Source organism: Paramisgurnus dabryanus, chromosome 4, assembly GCF_030506205.2.
Source record: "Paramisgurnus dabryanus chromosome 4, PD_genome_1.1, whole genome shotgun sequence".
Lineage (NCBI taxonomy): Eukaryota > Metazoa > Chordata > Actinopteri > Cypriniformes > Cobitidae > Paramisgurnus > Paramisgurnus dabryanus.
In genome coordinates, this window is record NC_133340.1 from 17,813,021 (window position 1) to 17,839,177 (window position 26,157).

Here is a 26,157-nt window from a genome sequence, read left to right on the forward strand (position 1 = left end):
ATGAGAGTATAGTTCTAACCATATCGGCCTTAAAAAAAAAAAACTATTAATTTTCCATTGGTCTTAGTAACCTACACAATGTAACTACAGAAGAGTCAAGCTTTGAATAGGAAAAATATCGAAACTCTTATTTTTTAGCGCAATGCTAATGGTGTAATCAGATTCAATGGATTATGCTAAGCTATGCTAAAAGTGGTACAGCCAGACCCAGAGTGTTTAACTCTAGGGGAGCTGGAAAAGTAGCATATTTTCTAAAAAAGTGGAGTGTCCCTTTATGCATTTTTTTTTATTTCCAAACTCATTATGGAGGAAGCATTGATATTTTCCACCAAGGGAGAGCTGGAGCTGGTTTGGAGCCAGAGCAAAGCAAACCGGTTCTTAGTAAGCTTGTCAGTTAATCCATGTCTTTCTTTCCTCAGTGGAAGAGAAAAATGATTTCTGAACTTTTCTTCACAGATTGGATTTATAACCCAAACTCTTCTTAGTTCAAATCAACGCAGTTTCAAAGGTCTTTGAGGTGCTTTCACAGGCTCTGCACGATACCAGCTGAGGACGGGGGGTGGGGGTCTAGCAAAACAATTGGTTAAAAAAAGGTATATACTTTATATACAATAATTCGGATTGAGCTCAAGCCTGGAACTGTCATCACGCTCAATGGCGCATGCGCGAGCGGAAGCACCGCCCCACTCTTTACACACAAACCGGCCGAGCGTGATGACGTACTAACGCCGCAGAACTAGTTCCCGGCTTCTTCCGGCCTGAGCTCAATCTGAACTATCGGATAAAAAGTACAAACTTTTTTTGTTGAAAATAATCCTTTCGTTAGATTGTTTCGTTAAAATCCCCCTCGTCCTCAGCTGGAATTGTATTGAGCCCGTTGAAGCACTTCAAAGACCTTTGAAACTGCATTGATTTGAACTGACAAGAGTTAGGTTCCACTGAACCCTATTTTGTAAAGAAAAGTCCAGAATGTTTTCCTTAAAAAAAAAAAAAAAAACTATTTATCTTTCACTGAGGAAAGATAGACATCGATATCTTGGATGGCATTGGGGTCTTTAAAGGGTTAGATCACCCAAAAATGACATTTAGCCTGTGATTTACTCACCCTCAAGCGATCCTAGGTGTATGACATACTTCTTCCAGACAAATAAAATCTGAGTTATATTAAAGTGCCCCTCTTATGGAATTTTGAAAATTACCTTTCATAGTATGCATCATAGATCTAAGTGAACGAAAACATCCAGAAATGCACTTTTACCATGGATAGATGCACTTTTATCAACTTCAAAACAGAAGCACCCATTGACTTCTTATATAAATCTGGGAAGAGCCAGGGCATTTGTTAACATGATTGTATTATGATTGTATTTGTCTGAAAGAAGAAGGTTATATACACTTAGAATGACTTGAGGGTGAGCAAATCATGGGCTAATTTTCATTGCAGGGTGAACTATCGCTTTAAGGCTTTAAAGGGACACAAGGCAGCATTTTTATGTTAATAAATCATCTTCGTAAGTCGGTATATGGTTAAATGACTCATTACATGACGAATGAAGACTCTCTCGCCCGCCCCTACCGTCTGTAGGAAGAATACCCCACTTGCAAGTTCGCTGTATCCGACCCGGTGTCCTTCAGTCTCGTATAGTCTTAGATATAGAACGCATTTACTCCCAGACACTAGGGGGAGCTAGTAGAGAAATAATACTCAGACTTGCCTTGTGTGCCTTTAACATGCAATAAAGGGACAGATTTGTGACCTTGTTTACAAATAGAACTTCAAAATAGAACATTTGAGATTTTTTTCCCCTAAAATAATTGTTTTCTGTACTATTACCGTGCGTTCACACAGACGTGTTAAGAGATGGCAAAAAAAACGCTATTCGCGCGTAGTTGGATGCTTGAACATTTAGAGTTTACTCGCTTCATTCACGCCTGAAAGCCGCACATGAAATTCTAGTTATTCAAGACATTTACGCGGAAATTCACATCACGGGAGGGGCTTCCGCGACTCCGCTCGCTTCCTGTAATTACGTCACTACTAGAGAAAGCTCCTGATTGGTTAAAGGTAGGGTAACAGAATTGATCTTGAAACATTTTTAGTTATGCTGGTTAAAAGTCTCCTCACATCCTGATAGCAATCACTGTGTTAAGTTGTTTAAATGTATTTGTAGAAATTTATGTCATCTGTGAAAGGCGTAGGACCAAAAAATGTTCAACAAATCATAGATTTCGGTCCGAACGGACGTTTCCTTTTTTGTCCCTCATACGCAAGCGTAATTTGAATTCCCACCGCGCAGCGAGTCCATGCAGACACCATACGTCATCGGCACGTTCACGTGCGCTCACCTCCTGTCTGTAAACAGCGAGAACAGCAAACTTTCTGCTGAATTGACAACCTCAACAGGAGCCACAAAACTAAAGGCATTTTTTATAACAACAACAGCAAAAACTGCCTGGATCAGCAAGAACAAAAACCCAAATTAACATCGGTAACTTTACTGCTTTACCACGAGATGCATACAGCTGCAGGAGGCAGAGGGTCTGAAAGGGTCGTGCACTGTTTATTTTGGTAAGGTAGGTACGCGATATGTTTGTATTGAGATGGATTCAGATATTCTACTTTGATGAAACATTGTGTTGCTTATGAAATTTGTGTTCGTTTACGGATTAGAGTAACGATATAGTTACTAAGTCTACACAACCAAACGTGTGCTTAAACAAATTCTGATGTAAACCAGTTGTTTATGTTGGTTATTTTGGAAGTGTTATTCACTTTGTACTGCAAAGTTTTCTCACTGGTGAATGAGAAATGAGACGTGACCGTCTGATCTGTGCGTGTTCATGTGTTTTGAAAGAGGCGTGACTTTGGATGGCGATTTGACTTGAGGGTGGGATCGGGATTTCATTGCTAGGCAGCTACAGTTAGCAGTTTTAAAAAAATTTTACCCTACCTTTAATGCGGGGCGTTTTTCCACCAAAGTTCAGATTTTTCAACTGCGCAAACTAGACACACAATTGAGGTGGATTTGCGTCTACCGAACCACGCTTATTGCCTCATTAGCAACGAAAGACCTCCAGATGCGCGTAAACACGTTTTTAAATTGACATAACATTGAAATCACTGCCGCTTTGTGCCTCTACCGTGGCTGGAGTGAACGCAGCATTATGATAGGAAATAATGTAATAATCTGACCTGGAGTAATTCAGTTTCAGTAGAAAATGACTAAAACAGTCCCCTCTTGGGACCTGGGATGCTGTGGTCATCTGCAGTAGATCTCCACCAAGCACAGGCTTTTCCACATAACCTGAAATCAAATTTAAATATTTTAAAATACTCTTTACATTTAGGATTTGCGAAATTGATACGTTTAAGCATTCTTTAAAATTTCCAAACTCATTAATGGAGGAAACACTTAACCTGTTATTATGATTGATATTAAGGTTTGACCACAATACTGTGGTGAATATATCATTTGATAAAAAAAAAAGTTTACTTTACTCTAATGATACAAAATAATATAAATATTTGACCACAGGATCACTTAACAATGAGACCCAGTATTTTTTTAATCTGTAAACAGCCAAACATCAGTGGATCAACTGGCCAATTGCTTCTCTCTCACTCTCGTGTAGACACTATAACCCCATTCACACAGACCTTTGGTCCCAGAAAATACCCATAAAATTGCCAGACAAGCGTCTGTGTGAACACAAACTCGTCCCGTTAATTTTCTGGGATCGTTGCCGGAAAGAGGACCTAGTCAGATACACGGATAACCCTCTGTGTGAACAAGAAGCCGAAAGAATGCCGCAATGGGCGTCTCGTAGTTATGGTTCAGCTCCTTACAACGAGAGATAACATGCATATAAACATTCACCACGAGAAATGTTGCAAACTAGATTGAAGCAGTTATCAGGAAATGATAAATGAGACGCATAAACAATGACGCACGTGCCATATTGAGGATGCGCGTGTCATGGCAACATGAAGTTGGTTCAACTCTTTAAAATTAGGGATTTACATCATTCACGACGAGAAATGTCAGCAAACTGGACTGAAGCTGATATCAGGTAAGTTAGCTCATTACTTACTGCGTTGAAACGGAGATCATTCAGCAGCATAAAAGAATATCGCGTCACGTGCTCATTTGAGCTATAATAAACGAAAATACCCGCGCCTCATCCCAACAAGATATATTGTTCAAAAATGCACACGAGTGGTTTCTGGAGAGAGAAATAATAAATCATTTGCAAACTTCAGACGCTGCATAGAAGAGAGGGCGGGACTTTCAACAGGTCACGTGTCTTTCCGGGACCATCAGATCCCGGGTAATCTTGGCAGTGTGAATGGACAAAAAAATCTAACGATGCCGGAAAAATCCAGGATGCCTTTCCCATTTATTACGGAATGTCTGTGTGAAAAGGGCTTAAGAAACATCCACTAGAGAAGCAATGTGCATGCTAGTGTTGGGCGATATGCCCTATTTTCAGATCGTCCTATCGTCAGCCTGTGAGATCGGCGATACACGATATTATCGGGGGGCGGGGCAGACGTTTACTCATTTTTTTATTTGTTAATTTTTTACTCATAACAAGTCACTTGATGGGTGGACAAAAAAAACAGGAGCAACAGCGTCATGACCGCAACCTTCTTAAACCTGATGCCATTAATGCGAGCGCGTCATTAAAACCCTATCATGATTACTTAACTGTAAAAACATGCATCTGCGCGCGCGCGCACACACACACACACACACACACACACACGTGCGCGCACATACAAACAATTCAATGCATTGGTTTAGTGCTGTTGCAGAAGACTACACGTGTGAAGCAGTGGTGCTCTCATGAGGTGCCTTTTTAAACGCATCGGTCCAGCGGAACGCGATCATATCTTAAACACAATCATATATTAAACACGAGGGACGTGTTGCTACAACTCCTTGAAATGCATATCATAAACAGGATTAATACCTAGTGATCTGACTTCGGACAGAGCGCAGCTTTCAGCACGTACACGAGAGTGAGAGAGAGGCGCTAATATGCAGCGGGTCATATTTTAAACAACCTTATAAAACATCACATTAACATTCGTATTAAAGAACAACTCTTTTTCAATTTTAACATTTAGCTATGTTGTTTGCAGATGTGGAGTGCTGTCCGTACCGAGAACAATGAAAACAATCGCTGTTGCCCACAGTGTTATCCTCCTTTTAGAATATGCCCCGTTTACTGAAAGTTTAACGTGTTTAAAACAGTGCGCAACGTTTAGCTACAGTTTCCGGGTTGAACAACATGTTTCCTGGAAACGGTGTGCACCGGTATGCAACGGGGTTTGAGATACGTTTTCTCTTGTTTGGTGGGTGTTTCAGAACTGCAGCAAACATGCGATACTAAAGAGACAGCTCGTACAATGGGTTTTAAAAATAACATTTAAAAAGACACAAGGAATGACCTTCTCAGCTACCATAGTTGCAACTCTTGCGTCATTAGAACAGGGTGTTCAACACATTACCGTTTCTGTTTAAAAAACGTTGTGCTACGTTTTGTCGGGGCTGAATGCAGCCCTGTTGTAAATGTGCTTTTAGCTTCTTAACACCGTTGAAATGTCATTACAAGTTACCAGCAATGTGAAGGGATTTATTCTGCTAAGATATGCATAAAAGTGATCAGTTGTCGAACTCATGCAATCCACAATAAAACAATTTTCAGTGGTTATGTATGTCCATAGGTTATGGGCTATTTTACTTGATACATAGTCATTACTATAGACATAACCACTGCAGGTACTTTTTTGTGGAATAAAAAATGTTTTCAACATATTGGATCATTTGAGTTTAACAATCGATTAATGTGGACTACACTGGAAACCGGGAAGTAAACAGAGGTATGCGAGCTGGCTGAATTTGAAATGTCATTACAAGTTACCAGCAATGTGAAGGGATTTATTCTGCTAAGATATGCATAAAAGTGATCAGTTGTCGAACTCATGCAATCCACAATAAAACAATTTTCAGTGGTTATGTATGTCCATAGGTTATGGGCTATTTTACTTGATACATAGTCATTACTATAGACATAACCACTGCAGGTACTTTTTTGTGGAATAAAAAATGTTTTCAACATATTGGATCATTTGAGTTTAACAATCGATTAATGTGGACTACACTGGAAACCGGGAAGTAAACAGAGGTATGCGAGCTGGCTGAATTAACATTACTTTTATGCATACCTTTCACATATACCTGTACTGCAGTCAGATTTACAGTGTTCACTCAGAAGAAAACACTTTACATTGCTGGGCACTTGTGATAACATTTCCAGGGTGTTAAAGAGGCTAAAAGAACATAACTGGGCCCGTTTTAGTCAACTGGGTGCAAATTTTAAAGAGGATAACACAGTGTAGCCAACAACAATTGTTTTTATTGTTCTCTGTACTGACAGCTAAAATGTTAAAATTGACCAAAGTTCTCCTTTAATGCACTCTAATAGTGTATAAGTAACGTTATACAACAACATTAAAGGTGCCATTTGTAATAATTGAGGTAAAAGATTTAAAAAAATTAGCTACACGCATCAAAAGAATGAGAAGAAATAAGGGCAAAGGTGTCATTAAAAAAAATGACAAGGTATAGTGCTGCAGAAATATCAATCTGAATTAGCATGCTAAATTACTAGCTACAGCCCGACTGGTGTTGTAATACCAGTTTCGACCATGGGAGGCAGTATGCGGGCCACGCACATAACCGCCAGCCAAACTGCAATACACGAATAAGTCGCATCGGTGGGAGTACAGCCCTCTACTACTACCGCTGCGTCCGAAAACTAAGGCAGCTGACTTGTTGGCTTTAGATTCATGAAAGCAGCTCAGAGAAATGCAATTCGGACAGCCATGGATTCGGACATGCCTTGATGCCTTCCTGCCTTGCAATAGGGGTTTCGGACGTATTTCAGTTCAGGGAAGAGAGCGGAAGAATGGCTAAAGCAAGAGACATTTACCACTACCACAAACATTTGCTGCAGGGAACAACGCGCTCGGAATCACAAATAAAATATGATAAATAAAGTAACCGAACCAGAGTAAATACTGGTACTGCTTTTCATCGCTGGAGACAACTAATGGACATGAAAGAAATGAGGTTCGACTCCGAAATGACAACATTTCTTTTCGATTGGTAAGTAAGATGCTGTTAGTATTTCGCTAGAAGTTCACTTATAATAGGCATTGCGATAACCTATGCTCAGCTTGTACATGAACTACGGCTTTGTGCAGTAAATGTGGCTCCATCTGAAAGCAGCTGATGGCGTTTCACTTTTAATCAAGAAACCGGCTTCACTGACGAGAAGCGCAATGACTATCGCATGCAAATTATTGCACATCCTTAGCTGTTAGCGTTTAATAGTTAGCTCTAGCCACGGATCCGATCCGGTTTTCACCCGTTATCTACCAAACTGAGGCTAAAATGTAACATTAGCTAAGAAGCTTGAAATGTCTTCGATTATAATGAACATCAAATGGACGCACGAAACGTTGCGGAAAACATTGCAATTTTAATGAGACCGAATATTTTTTTTGTGACTAATGATAACTTAGTTGCTAATGTAAATCAAACTTGATATATGCTGCTAAATTTGCAGCTGCTAAATTAAAATAGACCAACTCACTTTTCTGGAGGTATACTGCCCTCGTCTGTTTGGAGTGTGGAGTATGAATTGATTTTTTTTTGGGCGGACATGTTAAATGGTCCCTTTAAATATACTAGATTACATTGAAATATGTTATTAATTCATATTCCTATGATTTAACCTTCTAAACAACTACAATGACATTAGGAACATCCAAATGAAACATACTAGCACCTACCTACACCATGTGCAGGCCTGACCACGTGCGTCAAGCACAGCACAAATCATTCAAATGGATTCTTAAAACACAATGCATGTTTATTAACAGGTTATAAGATCTATTTTCTTTCATAAAAAAATAACTAAACAAACAACATACCTGTAAACAGACCAACATCATCAGTGGATCGACGGGGCAATGTCTTTTCTCTCACTCTGTCCTGAAGACACGGAGCATAATATGATAATTATAAGATTATGAAATTCATAATATGCTTATTACAATTAAACACTTCATCACAACCAACACGATCAAATGCTGTTGAGCACTTGAGCAAAAATATGCATTTGGACGATAAAACTCAGCATACCAGAGAAACGTCCACGAGAAAAGCACCATCACACGTCGTACATGGAGGAACCCGGGAGATGTTCCCCCGATTAGACGCTCCCACCCTAAACGAAGACCCGAAGAAAAGTTCCGTTAATTTAACGTTATATTCTCTTACTTGTGAACAATGATATGAACAAAATTGTTTGAGGTTCATTAACCCATTTTAATTACAAAACGGAGTATAACCACCAGTAAATTTAAGAAAATAATACAATATAGGAAAAAACGATTGAAATAATTCACACCAGTTACAAATGCATACTTTTTATATTGAACTGAAAACACTCTTACCTTCGTTCGAAACGCAGGAGAAAACATATTCCTTATTCCGAAATGCCAATGCAGCTCCATGATATCCGAGGATGGCTCACCTAAACTCAGTGAATCGAAAATACCGCGCAAACCCGTTGACTGCGTTGAGACGCATCTGACATCCGTTTGTAAATTCAAACTTCTAAAACACGTGACCAAATCATTGCTGCTCATTCGACTGTTACGACCTACGACACATTCGCCGTTGTGGGCGGGAATTGGCGGCAAATTTGAATCTGTGTTGCACACATACACACACAAACAAGAGATGTATCGGAATAAAGTGTGCTGTTGAATAAAATTGTGAATGTTAAATAGTTGTACGGAGTTGAAATTAGAATAATGTTATTTTTATTATTCTGTGGAAATATTTTGATCTTTGTCAAAACAAACTCTGAATAGGCAACAAAAGTTACAATCACAAAAAAAAAATATATATATATATATATATATATATATATATATATATATATATATATATATATATTTATTTATTTATTTATTTATTTATTTACACATACGTAGTAGCAATATGTTATAGGCCATATATGTGTGTGCGTGCGTGTGTATACACACACACACACACACACACATATATATATATATATATATATACATATATATATATATTTATTTATTTATTTATTTACACATACATAGTAGCAATATGTTATAGGCCATATATGTGTGTGCGTGCGTGTGTCATTTTGCATCATTGAAAGAAGGAAGTCCAATATCTTTGTTGAGGGAGTGAGACTACAAACACCCCTTTTCTCAGTCAAATAGGCACCAAATTCTAAATGTATGTTACATTTTGACTACAAATATGACACACTTTCAATAAAGATGAATGTTTCTACGGGTGAAATGCTTCTTTAAACGTGTAGGCCTGGAAAATTCCACAAGGAAAGATTCTGTTGGGGTTTTTCCCGTATGACTGTTGACCCTATTCTTCATTACATCATCCACCCTATTTTTCAACATGGACAAATCAATTTCATACAAGATAATTTTATGTATGAGACTTTTCCTTAGTCACTAGTTAAACAGCCTGAAAAATAACAAGAGTATGGTAAACAGTAAAAATTACTTGTGCTTTATGATTATTGTGTGTTTATGATTATGATTACACACTTGCTGCACAGGTTAAATTAAAATCTCTGAGAACTGTGGGCAGGATAATTAAGTGTATTAGGGATGCTTTGCCCCATGCATTAATGTCATGTATAAACTCAGCCCTGGTAGATGATTTTACACCTCAGAACTTGCCTGAGCTGAAGGTGACCCCTAAAGATGGAGGAGATGTAATATAAACCAGACTGCATTGTTGAAAGGGATTTGGTTGTTCATAATGTGTCAAAGAAAAACGTTTATATGTGTGTTAAATCTGTGCATGTTGGACATTTGCAAGGAAACAGATACTAAATGAAGGGATAAAATCTCTATTTGCGAAGAAGTGCATTCATCATGGAGAGTACTGTGTAAAGCTCTTATCTCCAAGCGATGTGGAGATCTTCAGTGTAGAGTTGTGCTACAGCCTCAAATAGATATCAAAGTTTAATAAGATTGTTCTGTCCTGTAATGCTCATGATGTTTTTCATATGTTTTTTGAATGTCCAAGACTTTCCTTTATTTGTAATACTTGAAAGTTGATCACAAAATTGGGGTTTTCATATAACAATACCTTAGTTTATATTAGGATATAAATATAGAAGTTCATGGCAACAACACCAATGATTCTTGTCATTTTTTATGACAAAAGTGTGACCTATGTTTACATGTGACTGCTACTCTGAACACTTCCAAGATCACATTTATGTTCATGCAAACTCGTTTTGTGTGTTTGTTTTTGCAAATACAGCTGCTCCATTATGTCGAGCAGAGACGAGTGCTCGGAGGTCAGCAATTTTACGCGTGTTTGACTTCATGTGGCGCTGCAAGAACCGATCAGACGGATGATGTCAAGGTACCGCCAGAGCGATTTGAAATTAGACTAGTGATTCCTCAACTCGCTCTCGCGGTACTTTGACGTCATCGATCACATACGGCAACAACTCCTCCCTCCAACATGAACCAGTTTGCGTCACCACCAGCGCTGCCGGTGATTGGCTTACGTGGGCTTGAGCTTTTCTTGACCGCATATATGCACGGGTACGTGTAAATAAACACTTTTCTGAAAACTGACATGTGTGCACGATATTATTTTGGAAACCGGAGAGGTTGAAATGTCCGTTTATGAAAATAGCCGCCCACGTGTAAACATAACCTTAGTGACGTGATACTGCATGTCTGTGTGGATGAACGGCAAAAAAAAGGTCACGGTTATAAAAATACCCGTGTCCGTGTGGACAAGGCCTAAGTTTGCCATTTTGAAATCCCACCAGTGTAAAAAGGCAGGAAAATAAGGCCTAGTCCACACGGACATGGGTATTTCTATAACCTGAGTTTTTCCTCCAAACAAATCCTGTCCACACATGCTCAGTTTAAAAGAAATCTCTGTCCACATGAAAAAGCAAAAACACGCTATCAAGCACTGTCAAGAGCATGCCACACCAGCAGGCGACAATATAACCTCTGACGTCAAATACAGCAGATAACGGCGCACACTCTGACGTCGCACGACAACACTGCAACCAGCGTTTTCTTAAAATCCTCACCTTGGCAGGGATTTTCAAAAATGTTTGGTTTCAGTGCACTGATACTGCGTTTTTGCGTGGACAAACGGCCGAACCACATAAAAAATAACACGGTTATAAAAATACTCCGGTCCGTGTGGACTAGGTCTAAGTCTTTAATAGAATCTGTGTCCATTTAGTTTACATATTACAAATACACAGATAGTGATGCTTTGTTTTGAATGGAGATGGGGTGTGAGACTGACTGTGAGTGTGTACAAAAGCTTAGTTTTTAATAATGGTTGTTGTGGATCCTGTACAAAATTTGTCTTAAGCCCTGTTTTCTCTCTCTCTCTCTCTCTCTCTCTCTCTCTCTATCTCTCTCTCTCTCTCTCTCTCTCTTTCTCTCTCCCTATACTGTAGTTTGCAATGAATTGTGGGAGCATGCTAAATGCAAATTTTACAGTTATGTCTGCAATACTGTATTTTTGAAATAGGCTAATATGTAAATGCTACAGGACAACATGTAATGACACTTATTATTTTATTTTATGTATTTATTTAAAAAGTCAGCTGTGGCACTAGTTTGGAAATAAAAGCTTTGGCACTTTACAATAACTGCAATAAATGCAGCCTATTAAATGAATTATAAACATTCATGTAGATTCTGATAATGTACATATCTTTGTCAAAAATGTTTGATAAGAAACACATTTAGACAACATGTGTGCGTAGCGCAGTACGTGTGATGTCACGACGTCATCAGCAAATTTGCGCCCGGTGCACATGCGCATTGCGAGTTTGCGCAGACAGGTGTCTACGGTCGGAGTGGAATGAAGAAGTTGCATCTGATAATTCTTCCATTGTGTAAGTAATATTTTTAATTTGTCACATTACAAACACCAGACTGTTCATCAGAGTTAAGTATTAGCGTTAGTTTCTCTGCTTAATTTATTGGGCGAGTCTGTAGCACATTATTTGATGTAATATGCGCGTGTTAGTTTGATGCACATGTTGGAAGACAGGGCTCTCGAGTCAAGTCGCACGTATTCACCGTTAGACACACGCATTTCAGTCAGTTCACACGCTCACACGCCAAACCTTGTATTTCTCAGGCTGAGAAGTAAGAGATAAATTATCCTGCTTCGAGTTTTTTGTGTACTCAACTTTACGCAGCGCCGCATGAACTGACAAAGATGACATCAGAGTACCGCGAGAAATGTTGCGGAAGAGGCTGATTCCTATCGCTCTCGCGTTACTCTGATGTCATCCACTTGTCGTTTCTTGCAGCGCCTCGCCTCATGAAGTCGTACTTTGATCAAAGACAAGTACAATCCTATAATCTACTCAAAGTGCTCTTTTGTCATGTACTAATTTTGTACTTAATATAGCCTACATTTTTTGTTCCTTAGTACATATGAAATATGCTAAAATGTAATTTAAAAATGTATTTAAGTACCACTTGTAATACATTTGAACCCATCTTTGTATGAAAGATGAGTACAAGTTTACTTAAATACATTTATGTAATACAAGATAGTATGTTAAATGCATTTCACTTCATATTCATGACATCTTAAACACGGAGGAAGATATTTTGAGGAATGTTTGTAACCCAATCTTTAATGAGCCCCATTCACTTCGAAAATAAGAAAAATAATTAATACTTAGTCCTTCTAATTGATGCTATTTCTTTTTTATGTCCTGTTTGTATGAAATATAGTTTAATTTTTTTTTTTTTAGGTAGCAGCAACTGCAGCTGACATGGAATGAGGATTATCGGATTCACCTCTCACTGATCATCCAAGGTAATTTGGATACAATGAATACAAACTATTTTTTGCTTTCTTTTGTAATCATTAATGTTTTTTTTATTTTCTAGTGTTATCTGTATTTTTTGGTTTACACAAGGTACCTACACTGCAATAAAGAGCTTAAGTAAATAAGTAAATTTACTCTTTGTATAGTCGAATAATCCAAAAAAGATAATTTTAAATTATTTTTTATTCACTTAATTTAGATTGAAGCTAGACAAAATTTCTTTCTTGATTTAAGAATTTGAATATATTTAGACTGGAAAAAAGACAGAATTACTAAGCTCTTCTTTGCAGTGCATGCCATGAACCATACTGTCACAACCATTATTAATCCAAGTTTACTTTATATAGGTGAATTGATGACCTCAAGCAAATGGATGTTGTCATCTGAAGAGAAGGTTGTCCTGGGCCCATGTTTAGAGGCATTTGGGGCATATCTGACACATATCACAATCAAGCTGCATGCACACTTGAGTTTATTCAGAGGTAATTCAGAGCATAAACTCTTAACCAATATCTATTGTATACTTGCAAGTTTTTTTGACTTCTAGGTTAGGTTTTTTAGTTAGTGACTTCTTTTTTCAGGGGAGCAAATTCAAAATATGTGTTTGTTGCGTCATGTGAACCATGTGCATCATGTGTATTGTCAAAATGAGTGCCTGCTGAACACGCATCGAAAGGGTTTATGATAAGTGACGCTCACGTTCACAAAATACTCCCAAGACACTCACTTAACACATCATACATGAGATTAAGCCAGTATCTGGCAAACGCGAGCATCTCTTTTATCATAAACCATTTAGACGTGTCTGCAGCAGGCTTGTATTTTGACATCTTGCGTGATGCACATACATTTACATGACGCGCTAAACACATATTTTGAAATGGCGAGCAACACACATGAAGAGCTAAATACATGTTGTGACGAGCTTTGCATTATGTGCCCTCGAAAAAGAAGTCACCGGCCGTCACTGGCTTTATCATGAGTTGACACATAGACAGTGATTATGCACTGTTTATCTATAAATCCCTGTCATGTTTCACACCAAACTCTAGAGCAGATACTAATAACTATGACACTACCACCACTGCATTATGGGTTGAAATTAGTCAAAATAACAAATACATGGACATTTCCCGGTGAACTTGATGCACGTTACAACTGTATTTTACCATACACAAACAAATGCCATAAGATTGGAATATATGAAATTCAGAATTTAAATGAATGTGTATTGATTTGTACAAATGGAGACATGTATGTGAATAAAATGTTTAATTTTTTTGTTTTGTATTTATATATATATCATAATTTGCCCATGCAAAAAAGGAGATGTGCATTTGTGGATCAGGTGACACGCCTACATTTATCCCGTTCTGTTCATTTGGATTTTGAGATTTTCATTTTGCCGTTTAAAGCATTTTATGAGCCAAATACAAACAACTATCAATGAATGAACCAAACAAATGCGTTTCATTTTGTGTTGGAATTTAATTATGTGCATCAAACAGGATGAATGCACATGCATTGCCTGGTTCACAAATGCACATTGGTGGTTTTGTTTTTGCATGCACAAATTGTGATATTTGTGAATTTCAGTGATTATATTTTTTATTAGTTTATTACAATTTGTGTATGCAAAAACTTCAATGTGCATTTGTGAATTAGGCGATGTACATGCATTCATCCTGTTTGGTTAAATACAAACCACGCAACAAAAGTCGCAAAATTTGAATGAACCAAACATGTGAATTTACATGCATCACCTGATTCACAAATGCACATCAGCATTTTTGCATGCACAAATTGTGATATAATGATACAAAATATAATCACTGAAATTCACAAATGTCTCTGTTTGTACAAATCTATGCACATTCATTTGAATATTGAATTTTACGGACACAAAAATGAAATGCATTTGTTTGGTTTATTCATCGATAGTTGTTTATATTTGGCTCATATAATGCTTTACATGGGGAAATGAGTCTCAAAATCCAAATAAACAGAACGGGATAAATGCAGGCGTGTCACCTGAACCACAAATGCACATCTCAGTTTTTGCATTTTTATTCACATACATGTCTCCATTTGTATAAATCAATACACATTAATTTAAATTCTGAATTTTATATATTCAAATTTAAGACATTTGTTCGTGGATGGTAAAATACATTTGTACTGTGCATCAAGTTCACCAATTTTTATTTTATTGTTTTAGTATATGCTGATTTTTTATAATAAGATCTTCTGGTTGTTGTTTTTTTTAACAGAGAAGTTGTGGGCATCAGTCCGGAAACTGGATAAAAAATTTGCTGCTGGAATGTGAGACAAATAAAGGCATGGAATGAACCCAAATGTATGAACACTGCTACGAAAACTAATGGACTTTGAATGGCTTGTTAGTTAAGTCCAATGGAATTGAAGAAGAGACTCTGACAAGATTTTCAAGTTTGTGTTTAATTTAAAAGTTTATCTTCATAGATAAGCAATTTAAAGGTAGGCACAGTTAAAACTATTTCTTGTGTGTTTGTTTAAACTGTAAATTTATGACTGAAGTTTGGTCACTATGTAGTAATGTGTTCCTTTGTGGTTAATTAAATGCTGCAGTGCTTAGTGGTATTCGTTGTTGTATTTCCAAGGCTAAAGCCTTATTTTGTGATCTGCATTGTATTGGAGAGTTTTGGAAACTAATACTTATTATCTTAATGCATTGGAAAGTTTTGGACTATTGAACAATAAATGCATTTGGCTACATCTGTGATTTTCTGTTATTTTAAGTGTTTTAGTTTACATTACATTAAATGATTTATCACAGCAGTTAAAAAAAATTACAGTAATTTTTTTTTTACAGTTTAGGCTACCATGACACAAGTTGCAGCTCCAAAAACATTTCTTAGTCAAGTTGTATAGCTACAAGCAGCACAAAACCAAAGAAGTGGATTTGATGAAGTCATGTTGTAGTATTGCTGAACAATGTTCACCAGTTAGAGATTGAGGTGGAATGTGAGTTAACAGTGGACGTGGTCTTACTTTGCAGCAAGAGCAAAACCCTAAAAGTTTCAATGCTGAAGAGGGATACATTTTAAACACTATAAATTTACTGATTTGTGTAATTTTACTTACATTTCTACAGAAAAATAATCAATAAAACATTTACAGAAATTTTCTGTAAAAATAATTTTTTAATCTGTAAAAATGAACGGCAAATTTCTGTGGAAATTAACGGCAAATGTCTGAAAATTAACGGCAAATGTCTGTAAAAATTAACGGCAAATGTCTGTGGAAATTAACGGCAAATGTCTGTGGAAATTAACGGCAAATGTCTGGAAATTAACGGCAAATTTCTGTGAAAATTAACGGCAAATGTCTGTGGAAATTAACGGCAAATGTCTGAATATTAACGGCAAATGTCTGTAAAAATTAACGGCAAATGTCTGTGGAAATTAACGGCAAATTTCTGTGGAAATTAACGGCAAATGTCTGAAAATTAACGGCAAATGTCTGTGAAAATTAACGGCAAATGTTTGTGAAAATTAACGGCAAATGTCTGTGAAAATACATTTTTGATCTGTAAAAATAGTATGAATTGCCTTTAAAAAACATAATTTTGATGTGATTGTTAATTACAAGGAAATACTGTCATTTTAATGGTAAATCTTTAAATAACAGAAAATATCTGTAAAACAAAAGCATTTTACTGTTTAATGAAAAAATTGGAAAATTCTGTAAAAATATACAGAATATTACCTGTAAAAAAACGTTTTTTTTTTTACAGTGCATCTTTCATGTTTAACTACTGGCCGTGCGAGCTCACCAAAGTCTGTTGTTTGTAAAATCGTCGTTGTTTTTGCTGAAGTTGAGTAAAGACATTCTTGAAATTGTAAAGACATTTAGTTTAATTGCTAAACTACAAGTGAACGAAATTTTAATAAATTTGAACGACTACCACAGGTAGTTTTACCTCTACCAAAATCTGCTTGAATGGTAAAGAATGGGAAGCAGCCGTATAGCCATGTAGTAGATGTCTGTATATATAGACTGAATAAAGAGTGTTATTTGGTGTAATTATTAGTGGTTTGTTTTATTATATATCCAACTTTTCACAAGTAGAATATGTAGAGGATATATCAAACAGCTTATCTTGAAAGATTCAGGTCAATTTCTTAAAAATTTAAAAAGTAATAGCAAAAACTTCTTGAATTTTAATGGAAAACATGGGACATTGATGATTTTCGTGCTTCAAATGGCCAGTATTTTGTTATTCTTGAACCCATAAACATGATCTTGGTCTCATTTAAAAGCTTTTTTCAAGCTCCTTCTATCCGAACAACTAGTTTTAGCATTTAACCATTTTGAAAATTTTAGCAACATACCTATTATTATGTCCTTATTGCTTTTTTATTAACAATGTTTTCCAGACTGGTACAATCGTCCTTAGAATCTAAATTAAATTTGGCTTGGTTCCTAACCACTTCTTATGAATGTGAAATTTTCCCAGAATTTTTAAGAGTTGTACAAGAAAGTTTAATTTTATTCTCATCATTGGAATAATTCATTAAAACTGATACAGTTTTCTCCTTGAAGGAAAACTTTTGTTCAGACAATAATGTTAAGTTGTTGTGACAATCGGAAAAGTAAAATTCCTGCATTTCTAAGGTGACATGTTTTTTATTTTTTTGTTTTTGGTTTTCACTTTCTGTTATAAATTATTTTAATTGGGCGGACGTGTTGTGAATGACGACACATTCAAGTTTATTTTAGTTCATTTATTTTTAGCTTTTGACAAGCTTTAAATACATAAATTAATTTTAACATTTAAATGTTACCCAAGCGTTACCCAAGAGTGGGTCTGTAAATAATCCTAAACAACACAGTTTCATTGTAAACAGTTAGCAGGAACATTAAAAACATTACACATAAGCAATTATGCTAGCGGACCCTGAATATAATTAAAGAAAGATACTAAATCATTACATACAGAGGCAAAATTATTAACAAAAAACTTCAACTAGATGATATAGTATTATTCGATATGATCAAGGTTTTGTCAGATAGAGAAGTTGGAGTCATTTTCAGTAAAGTATGTGTATCTGTTGCCATGGTAATGCTGCTCTCTGTCGTCACCAGTGTTCCATAAAATTTAAAATAAAAATAATAAAATAAAAGTTAAAGAACACCTACATTAATCTAACTTTCATAGGTTTTCATAAAGCCGGTTTATTTGTTGTGAAGAAGTATGTCAAAATTTCCTGTCAGAACTTGGCCCCTTAAAAAACGTAAAGACACTGTTATTGCTGCCAGCCGAGATTCTGTAAGACTTTACTCTAATATGTCATTAGGGCTGGGTTTCGATTCAAATTTCAAGAATCGATTCGATTCCGATTCTCAAGGTCTTGAATCGATTATCATTGTTCGATTCGATTCGATCCGATCTGATCCGATCTTCGAGATTTAGATAAGTGTTTTTGAAAAAAGCCCAAAATGGTGCCAGATAGGGGTGGGCGGAATGACCAAAAATCTATTCCACAGAATGAGTCATTTTATTTCACAGTAACTGTATATTTCATGTATACATGTTTTTCAGTTTATATTGTTTTTGGATTATAAAAATGTGCAGTTATTTGCCACTCACTATAGCTTTTAACTGCTCACCACAGTTTTAAAATATGGACAATTTAAAGTAAATAATGTTAAAGTGAAAATGCCCAGAGGATAACAGCAAGTCTTGATAGACAGAATCTTGTTTTTAATTGAGTTATTAATTTTATAGACTATTGAAGCTATAGTATGCATTGTATTTTGTATTTATGCATACATTACATTAAAAATAAAGGTAAAATGAACAGGGATAAATATATGCACAAACCTACTGACAGGATAAATACCTGTATATGAGAGACGGAGCTCTAGATATAGATATTTTGACGGGTGCTATATGATGAGTTTTGTCTTAGCTTGCTTAAAGTTCAGAAAACGTTACAACTATTAGCATTATGTGCAAGAAGAACTCTTCATTCGGCGACCCGTTGCGCGCGCCTCAAGAAACCTCTGCCCGTCAGAGACCGGCTGCATGAGCACAGAGGGAGGGAGAGAGAGAGAGAGAGAGAGAGAGAGAGAGAGAAAGAGAGAGTTTTGCTGGAGACCTGCGGTGGATTCACTGGCGCTTATTATAAAAATAACACGAATAACTCGTTCATTTGTTATGAGTGGATTATTTTACATATAGATCGCAGCTTTGAGCGTTTCTAGAGTTTTCAAAACAACCGCTTGCTTAACGTTACTGACCGCTATGTTCGTTGTTTTAATGTCCTTCCACCTCGCGCGCATGCGTGAATTCAATGACGCGGCAAGTTTAAGTTATTAATTATTAAATCGATTCTCTGAGTTAAGGATCGATCTTTAGTAATTAACATGAAAATCGATTCAGAATCGGTGAATCGATTTTTTCAACACAGCCCTATATGTCATGTTTAAATGCGGTTCTCAAGACTTTTAAGCAACTGAAATAAATTGTTGTGAAAATTAAACGACTGGTTCTGTAAGACAGCGTTCTGTTGTCTGCACGCTCTGTTTTGAGTAAGTTCAGCTAAAGGCGTGAGGCGCATGGTGTTTTTATTTCCCATGTAATGAGCATTACCAAAATATTAAGAATATATTAAGTAACTGTAACGTTCTCGCAACGTTAGGAGATCGTAAAGGCTATGTTGTGAATTGGTTCTATAATGGTAATGAAATGACCTCTCTGCCCTTACAAAAATAACCTACAGGAATCCTGCAGGAATATTATGCAGATTTCCTACAGGATTTCCTACAGGATTTTCAGCTCATTTTCCTGAAGGAATACCTGCAGGAATTTTATGAAGGAATACCTGCAGGAATTTTATTAAGGAAAACCTGCAGGAAGTTTGTGAAGGAAAACATGAAGGAATTACATTCCTGCAGGGTTTTAAAATATAATATTCAAAGTTCCTGCAGGACTGTTGTGGATATGCAATTATACAGGTCTTCTTATGTCTTCTGTAGGATTCATGCAGGAGGAATAACTTCACAACAAACCATGTATTTTCACAAATTATTTATTGTATTTATTGAAACTGTAAGAGCAGAGTCCAATTCACAGACAAATGTTGCTCTGATCCGTTAAATGAAGCCTTTACACTGTTTTTCTGAAAAACAAGAAAAAAGAGAAATTTTAAAAAGTGTGTGTGTGTGTGTGTGAGTGAGTGAGCGTGCGTGAGTGAGTGTGTTTGTGTGTGCGTGAGTGAGTGAGTGAGCGTGTGTGTTTGTGCATGAGTGAGTGGGTGAGCGTGTTTGTGCGTGAGTGGGCGAGTGAGCATGTTTGTGCGTGAGTAAGTGAGTGAGCGTGTGTGTTTGTGCGTGAGTGAGTGAGCGTGTTTGTGGGTGAGTGAATAAGCGTGTTTGTGGGTGAGTGAGTGAGTGAGTGAGTGAGTGAGTGAGCGTGTGTGTTTGTGAGTGAATGAGCATGTGTGTTTGTGCGTGAGTGAGTGAGTGAGTGAGTGAGCGTGTGTGTTTGTGCGTGAGTGAGTGAGCGTGTTTGTGCGTGAGTGAGTGAGCGTGTTTGTGCGTGAGTGAGTGAGTGAGTGAGCATGTGTGTTTGTGCGTTAGTGAGTGAGTGAGCGTGTTTGTGCGTGAGCGAGTGAGTGAGTGAGCGTGATTGTGCGTGAGCGAGTGAGTGAGTGAGTGAGTGAGTGAGTGAGTGAGTGAGTGAGTGAGTGAGCGAGTGAGTGAGCGAGTGAGTGAGCGAGTGAGCGTGTGTGTTTGTGCGTGAGTGAGTGAGCGTGTTTGTGCATGAGTGAGTGAGTGAGCATGTGTGTTTGTGCGTGAGTGCGTGTGTTTGTGTGTGGGTGAGTGAGTGAGTGAGTGAGAGCATGAGCGTGTGTGTTTGTGTGTGTGTGTGAGAGAGAGAGATAGAGAGAGAAAGAGAGATCTTTAACATGTGTGTGTGTGTGTGTGTGGGTGAGTGAGTGAGTGAGTGAGTGAGTGAGTGAGTGAGAGCATGAGCGTGTGTGTTTGTGTGTGTGTGTGTGTGTGTGAGAGAGAGAGATAGAGAGACAAAGAGAGATCTTTAACATGTGTGTGTGTGTGTGTGTGTGTGTGTGTGTGTGTGTGTGTGTGTGTGTGTGTGTGTGTGAGGAGAGAGAGAGAGAGAGAGAGAGGGCATGAGCATGTGTGTTGTATGACAAATTATTACCTTACTCGTAACTTGTGCTCATCATTTAACTTCTCTCTTAGTGCTGCCCTGATGAACTTTTTTGGAACATCAGGGAACAGACAAATGTTGCTCTGATCCGTTAAATGAAGCCTCTACACTGTTTTTCTGAAAAACAAGAAAAAAAGAGAAATTTTAAAAAGTGTGTGTGTGTGAGTGAGTGAGTGAGCGTGCGTGAGTGAGTGAGAGCATGAGCGTGTGTGTTTGTGTGTGTGTGTGTGAGAGAGAGAGATAGAGAGAGAAAGAGAGATCTTTAACATGTGTGTGTGTGTGTGTGCGTGCGTGCGTGCGTGCGTGCGTGCGTGCGTGCGTGCGTGCGTGCGTGCGTGCGTGCGTGCGTGCGTGCGTGCGTGCGTGCGTGCGTGCGTGTGTGTGAGGAGAGAGAGAGAGAGAGAGCGTGTGTGTTGTATGACAAATTATTACCTTACTCGTAACTTGTGCTCATCATTTAACTTCTCTCTTAGTGCTGCCCTGATGAACTTTTTTGGAACATCAGGGAACTTTTTTTGTACTGTGTCTGTAAATGCAATTCCACTTATCATATGTGATAATATTATTACAATTTTGCACTATAACTGCAACATCATGTTTGCGTATAGAAAAAAAGCAGGACATTTTTCTCACCTAGGATCAGCACAACTTTGTCCTTGTCAAGAGCTGGCTTTGCCATAGCGCCTTTGTTAGCATTGCCAGCCCTTCCAGACAGCCCATGTGTGGCCAGCGTCTCTCTACCAAACACTGCCACTGCCAGATCTTTCACCATGGCAGAACATGATGTGCCCCCCCGTCCACAACTTGTCAGGACAGCTGAACTAATTCCTAGCCCCTGTGTCTGTCAAGAAAAAAAGTTAGGGACACTGTATCTAAAAGCATATAACTTTGACTACATACTGTGCAAAAGTGTTAGGCTTGTTAGATTCTTCAACAAAAAAGTGATATATTTTGGTTTAGTGTGCCAAATGTTTATAGTCAAGGGAGTGATCATACTGTGGCGAGGGGGCCGTGGTTTTGCGGAGTCTGTAGCGGGAGAGAGAGGATGAAACAGAGCGGAGCGTAAGTAGATCAAGTGCAGATGATGAACACCTGTGTCTGATTTCAGTAATTGGTGTGGAGAGACCGGATATAAACCGGAGTGGGAGAGGCTGCGTCCGAAACCGCATACTTTATAGTAGGTACTGAATTAGATGAAGCACCTACTTACTTGGCGTTAAAACAGTAGGTACTGTATAGTATGAATCCTGGTAGTATGAATGAGATTCGGACGTACTACATCCGCCATGTTGCTACATCACGTGACATACGTCGTCATCACGTCATGTCATTTCAGCGCGAAAACAGCCGCATGCCTCTTCTTCTTCGTTGGATAACTCCTCTCCCGGGGCATCATGGGATAGTGAAGTGTCCATCGTATGCACACTGCAAAATCTAACCGGAAGTAGTAGGTCATCCGGGTACTTTTCACATACTGTTTTTCGAATACTATGTATTCGGACATACTACTCCAACACCTACTGCTTTTCGCGTACTATATAGTATGAAGTAGGCGGTTTCGGACGCAGCAAAAGAGACGAGCTGGGACCTCGTGTGTGTGCTGCTAAGAACCTGAAAGAGTCATTGAGAGAATATTCTAAGTAATTGTGTTTTGTGGCTGTGCTTATGCACGGTGAACGTGCTTTTGTTTTGTTTGTGAGAAACGTGAATAAAACGAGCGTCCCAGCTCAAGCCGACCCCTGTCTTATTCCTTCCTTATTATTTCTGAACTGAACCTCATCACACATACCAAATGTGTATTTTGTTACTAAAGTAAAATGAAACATGAAGAAGTTAACATGCCTTCTAAGACTTCTGCACAACACTTTACGTAAATATAGGCTATATAATATATTTGTATTCACCTTTTCAGGGGGATTCTTCTGGCTTGAATCTTGTGGTTGTTGAGCAACTTGTGGTTGTTGAGCAACAAGAGTGTCCTGGTTTATGCTGCACTTTAGCATCGGAAGAATTTCTTATAAAATACAAAATAAATGATTACTAACAGACAACCACACTGACTGATAAATTAATATATAGATGGATAGACAGAAATACATGAAGAAAAAAAGAATACCTTGTTGCAGAGCTATATTAAGTGCTCTTAGATTCTCATTTTCTTTTTTTAATTTAAGAATTTCTCTCTCAAGTTGAGTTTCTCGGCTTGAATGCTCTCCAGCTTGACTCTCCATGCTGTTAATCTCTTGCATCAACATACTGTTCTTTCGGTGGATGACCTAAAGATGGACACAAAATATTAGTATCTCGGTGTCATTAATATTTGTGATTTAAATAAGCATAATGAAAAATAAGAGTAGCCATTTAAAAGTTGTAGGTATTACTTGATTTTTGACTGGAGGCTCTTGATCAGATGATGAGGACGTTTTGGAGTGAGATGGGGACTGAGTTGGAGTGTATGCCTTTTTTTTCTTTGCTACTCTTTTTGCATCATTTTGCAAACATGGCTGATTTTTTCTTTTCCCCTCTAGCCTAAACATCCTCCTCCTGAGGGTTTCTTTGCTCTCTGAAGGGACAAAAATGAAGTAGGAAATACATATCTTCTATATCATGATTAAGTCTTGTTGTTTGCTGAACTTTTACCATCAAAATCTATAATGGTGGCCGGGGAACTTTCCTCTTCATAAGCCACATCCACAACATCCCCAGGTTCAAACTTTTTTTTTAGTATGTCCTTTTTAGGGACAATATCATAGGTGGGAGGCTCCTCCCTCCATTCCACCAGAACCCATGTTTTGCTCATTTTCTAAATAAATAAAGAAATACATGCATACATATTTACATACATACAATTGAACAAACATGAATACATTTATTCATTAATAATAATTATTATTATTTGTATACCTTTGGGTTAAATATATATATATTAACCCAAAGGTGTACAAAACTCTAAAGTCTCATCATTCACATTTATCTGTTGCCTTCAGCTGATTGTATCCATGACAACAGTGTTACCTTTAACGCAAACAGCGACTCAGGCTCTCGTCCGGTGCAGATAATTTATTTCTAATCTAAGGTAACAAAACGGTACAATGATATCAATTATTAGCAAAAAAAGTAATGGTTTTTGTTAGCAATAGATAAAGCTTACTTTTTATAGTCATGTATTAAAAAAAGTTTTGATATAGGCGGTATTAGGCTAATACATTGGCCTATCATCGACAACAAACAAAAAAAAGAAAGAAAATAAAAACATCTTCATATGTTTTAGTCTTACAAATACACATTAATTTAGAAATTTATAACAAAACAGTAATTTAAAGCATTATAACGATATAATTATATAATAAAAGGCGGATTTACCTTCACGATACTAAGTGACGGTTGATGAATGACGTGCAATGGTGTCACTTGAAACGGCTACGCGAAGCAAGTGGGCGTCGATAGGCACGTTCGACTTCATGCGGCGCTGCAAGAATCGACCGCCGGATGACGTCAAAGTACCGCGAGATCGATTCACCAAATAATACGGAGGAATTTGCTTTAACTTGCTCTCGCGGAACTTTGACGTCATCCGGCTGTCGGTTCTTGCGGCGCCACATGAAGTCAAACAAGCTTAATGAAACACGTCACCTCAGTGAAAAGATTAATTTACCGGTTCTTTATGTAAGTTACACGTGCTTCTTTTTCAGGGTGAAAGATCTCTTATTAAAGCGTAACTGAACCGTCACGAGTTTTTTTTTTTGGGCCCAACATCCAATAGGAAAATTCAACTGCAATAACCGTTCAACCTGAAGAGGGCAGCCCTACATATATTATAGTATCGAAGCACTTTATATCCAAATGTCAAAAAACTTACTAAAATCAATGAACAGCACTAATAAAGCATCATTCTTACAGACCATTAACTATAAAAAGTTGGTTTAGGGTTTAGTTACTCTTTAAAACACGGAGTTATTCACGACCAAACTTTTCTTTTTAAAATAAAAGATTAATTACCGGTTCTTTATGTAAATTACACGAGCGTCTTTTTCAGGGTTTTTTTCAAGAAATAGCCTTCTAAAATAAAATATGTCTTCCAATTAACTAAGTCAATTTTGTCAAATATTCAATTCAATTCAATTTTATTTTATTTATATAGCGCTTTTCACAAAAGTCAATTGTTTCAAAGCAGCTTTACATAAATAGAAGCAGTGAAAAGCACAGAAAAACGACAGATAGCACAACAAAATACATGATAGCATGAGCAGTTAAATTTGCTGCGGCTATGACTCAATATTATAAGAGCACGTAGTACTAAAGCAACGTATAGAAGAGGAAGCTAGGTAAAGCCCAAAAAGGCTGCCTCCCCGGGGTGAAAAACCCCCTAGGAGAAAAAAAAAATACCCAGATTCATTATTGTAGGCATTTTTAGGAAATGTTCTCATTTGGATTAAGCTATTTGGGTAATGCAAAAATATATTCTTTAAGAAATAACACTATCCTGTTTCTTTTTGAAGGATATGGAGTATAAAGTGTACTTAAATGAAGAGGCACCTGTTCCTGCAGCTACAAAAAGGCGATGGACACAGAATATAATAGGTTGCTGAATGCAAATAACTGTATTTTAGGCAATTTGATTCTTATTGTACAATTACATATTGACTTACATTAATCAAATAAGCATGAAATCTGCTTTTTTCTTCGTCAGGAGCAAAAAAGAGAAGATCATACAAGACATGGCTTATTCCCGATATAGTTGAAGTAATTCAGGTTTTAATGTTGGCCTCAAAACATTTTCAGTGATAAATTCATGGCCATCAAGAAACCGTGTCTACATGCTCCTGTATGTTTACAATTTCATACTTATAGGAAAACATTTCCAATAATGACAGTGGTGACAATATCAGCAAATTTGACAGGAACTGCCCTGATGATGCTCATGTGAGAATATGCTTTTTTATTTTTTT

General features: G+C 37.3%; 2 protein-coding genes and 1 long non-coding RNA gene across 4 annotated transcripts in view; 2 read left to right on the top strand and 1 right to left on the bottom strand.

The window, feature by feature from the left end:
* LOC135750677 (uncharacterized) overlaps window positions 1-26,157 on the top strand; it is a 37,612-nt gene that overhangs the window by 6,596 nt on the left and 4,859 nt on the right. The window lies entirely within an intron of this gene.
* LOC135750697 (uncharacterized) lies at window positions 11,582-15,808 on the top strand. The gene is made up of 4 exons (XR_010532774.2): window positions 11,582-12,033; window positions 12,910-12,974; window positions 13,335-13,469; window positions 15,258-15,808. It is a non-coding gene; the product is annotated as an uncharacterized lncRNA (long non-coding RNA).
* On the bottom strand, window positions 21,200-24,254 carry LOC135750619 (uncharacterized). Its single transcript, XM_065269539.1, has 7 exons — window positions 23,849-24,254; window positions 23,590-23,771; window positions 23,325-23,484; window positions 23,113-23,222; window positions 21,842-22,049; window positions 21,641-21,734; window positions 21,200-21,325 (listed from the first exon to the last, which is right to left on the bottom strand). The coding sequence occupies exons 1-7, from the start codon at window positions 24,006-24,008 to the stop codon at window positions 21,313-21,315; spliced, it is 927 nt and encodes a 308-aa protein (XP_065125611.1). The 5' UTR covers window positions 24,009-24,254; the 3' UTR covers window positions 21,200-21,312.

Bases quoted from the DNA above. Each gene is read 5' to 3' on its own strand.
- LOC135750619 (XM_065269539.1), bottom strand. From the start codon at position 24,008: ATGAGCAAAACATGGGTTCTGGTGGAATGGAGGGAGGAGCCTCCCACC. The intron at 23,223-23,324 runs GTATTCTTTTTT...GTATTTTATAAG, and splicing joins TAATATAGCTCTGCAACAAG to AAATTCTTCCGATGCTAAAG. The intron at 21,735-21,841 runs GTGAGAAAAATG...TTGCATTTACAG, and splicing joins CAAAGTTGTGCTGATCCTAG to ACACAGTACAAAAAAAGTTC.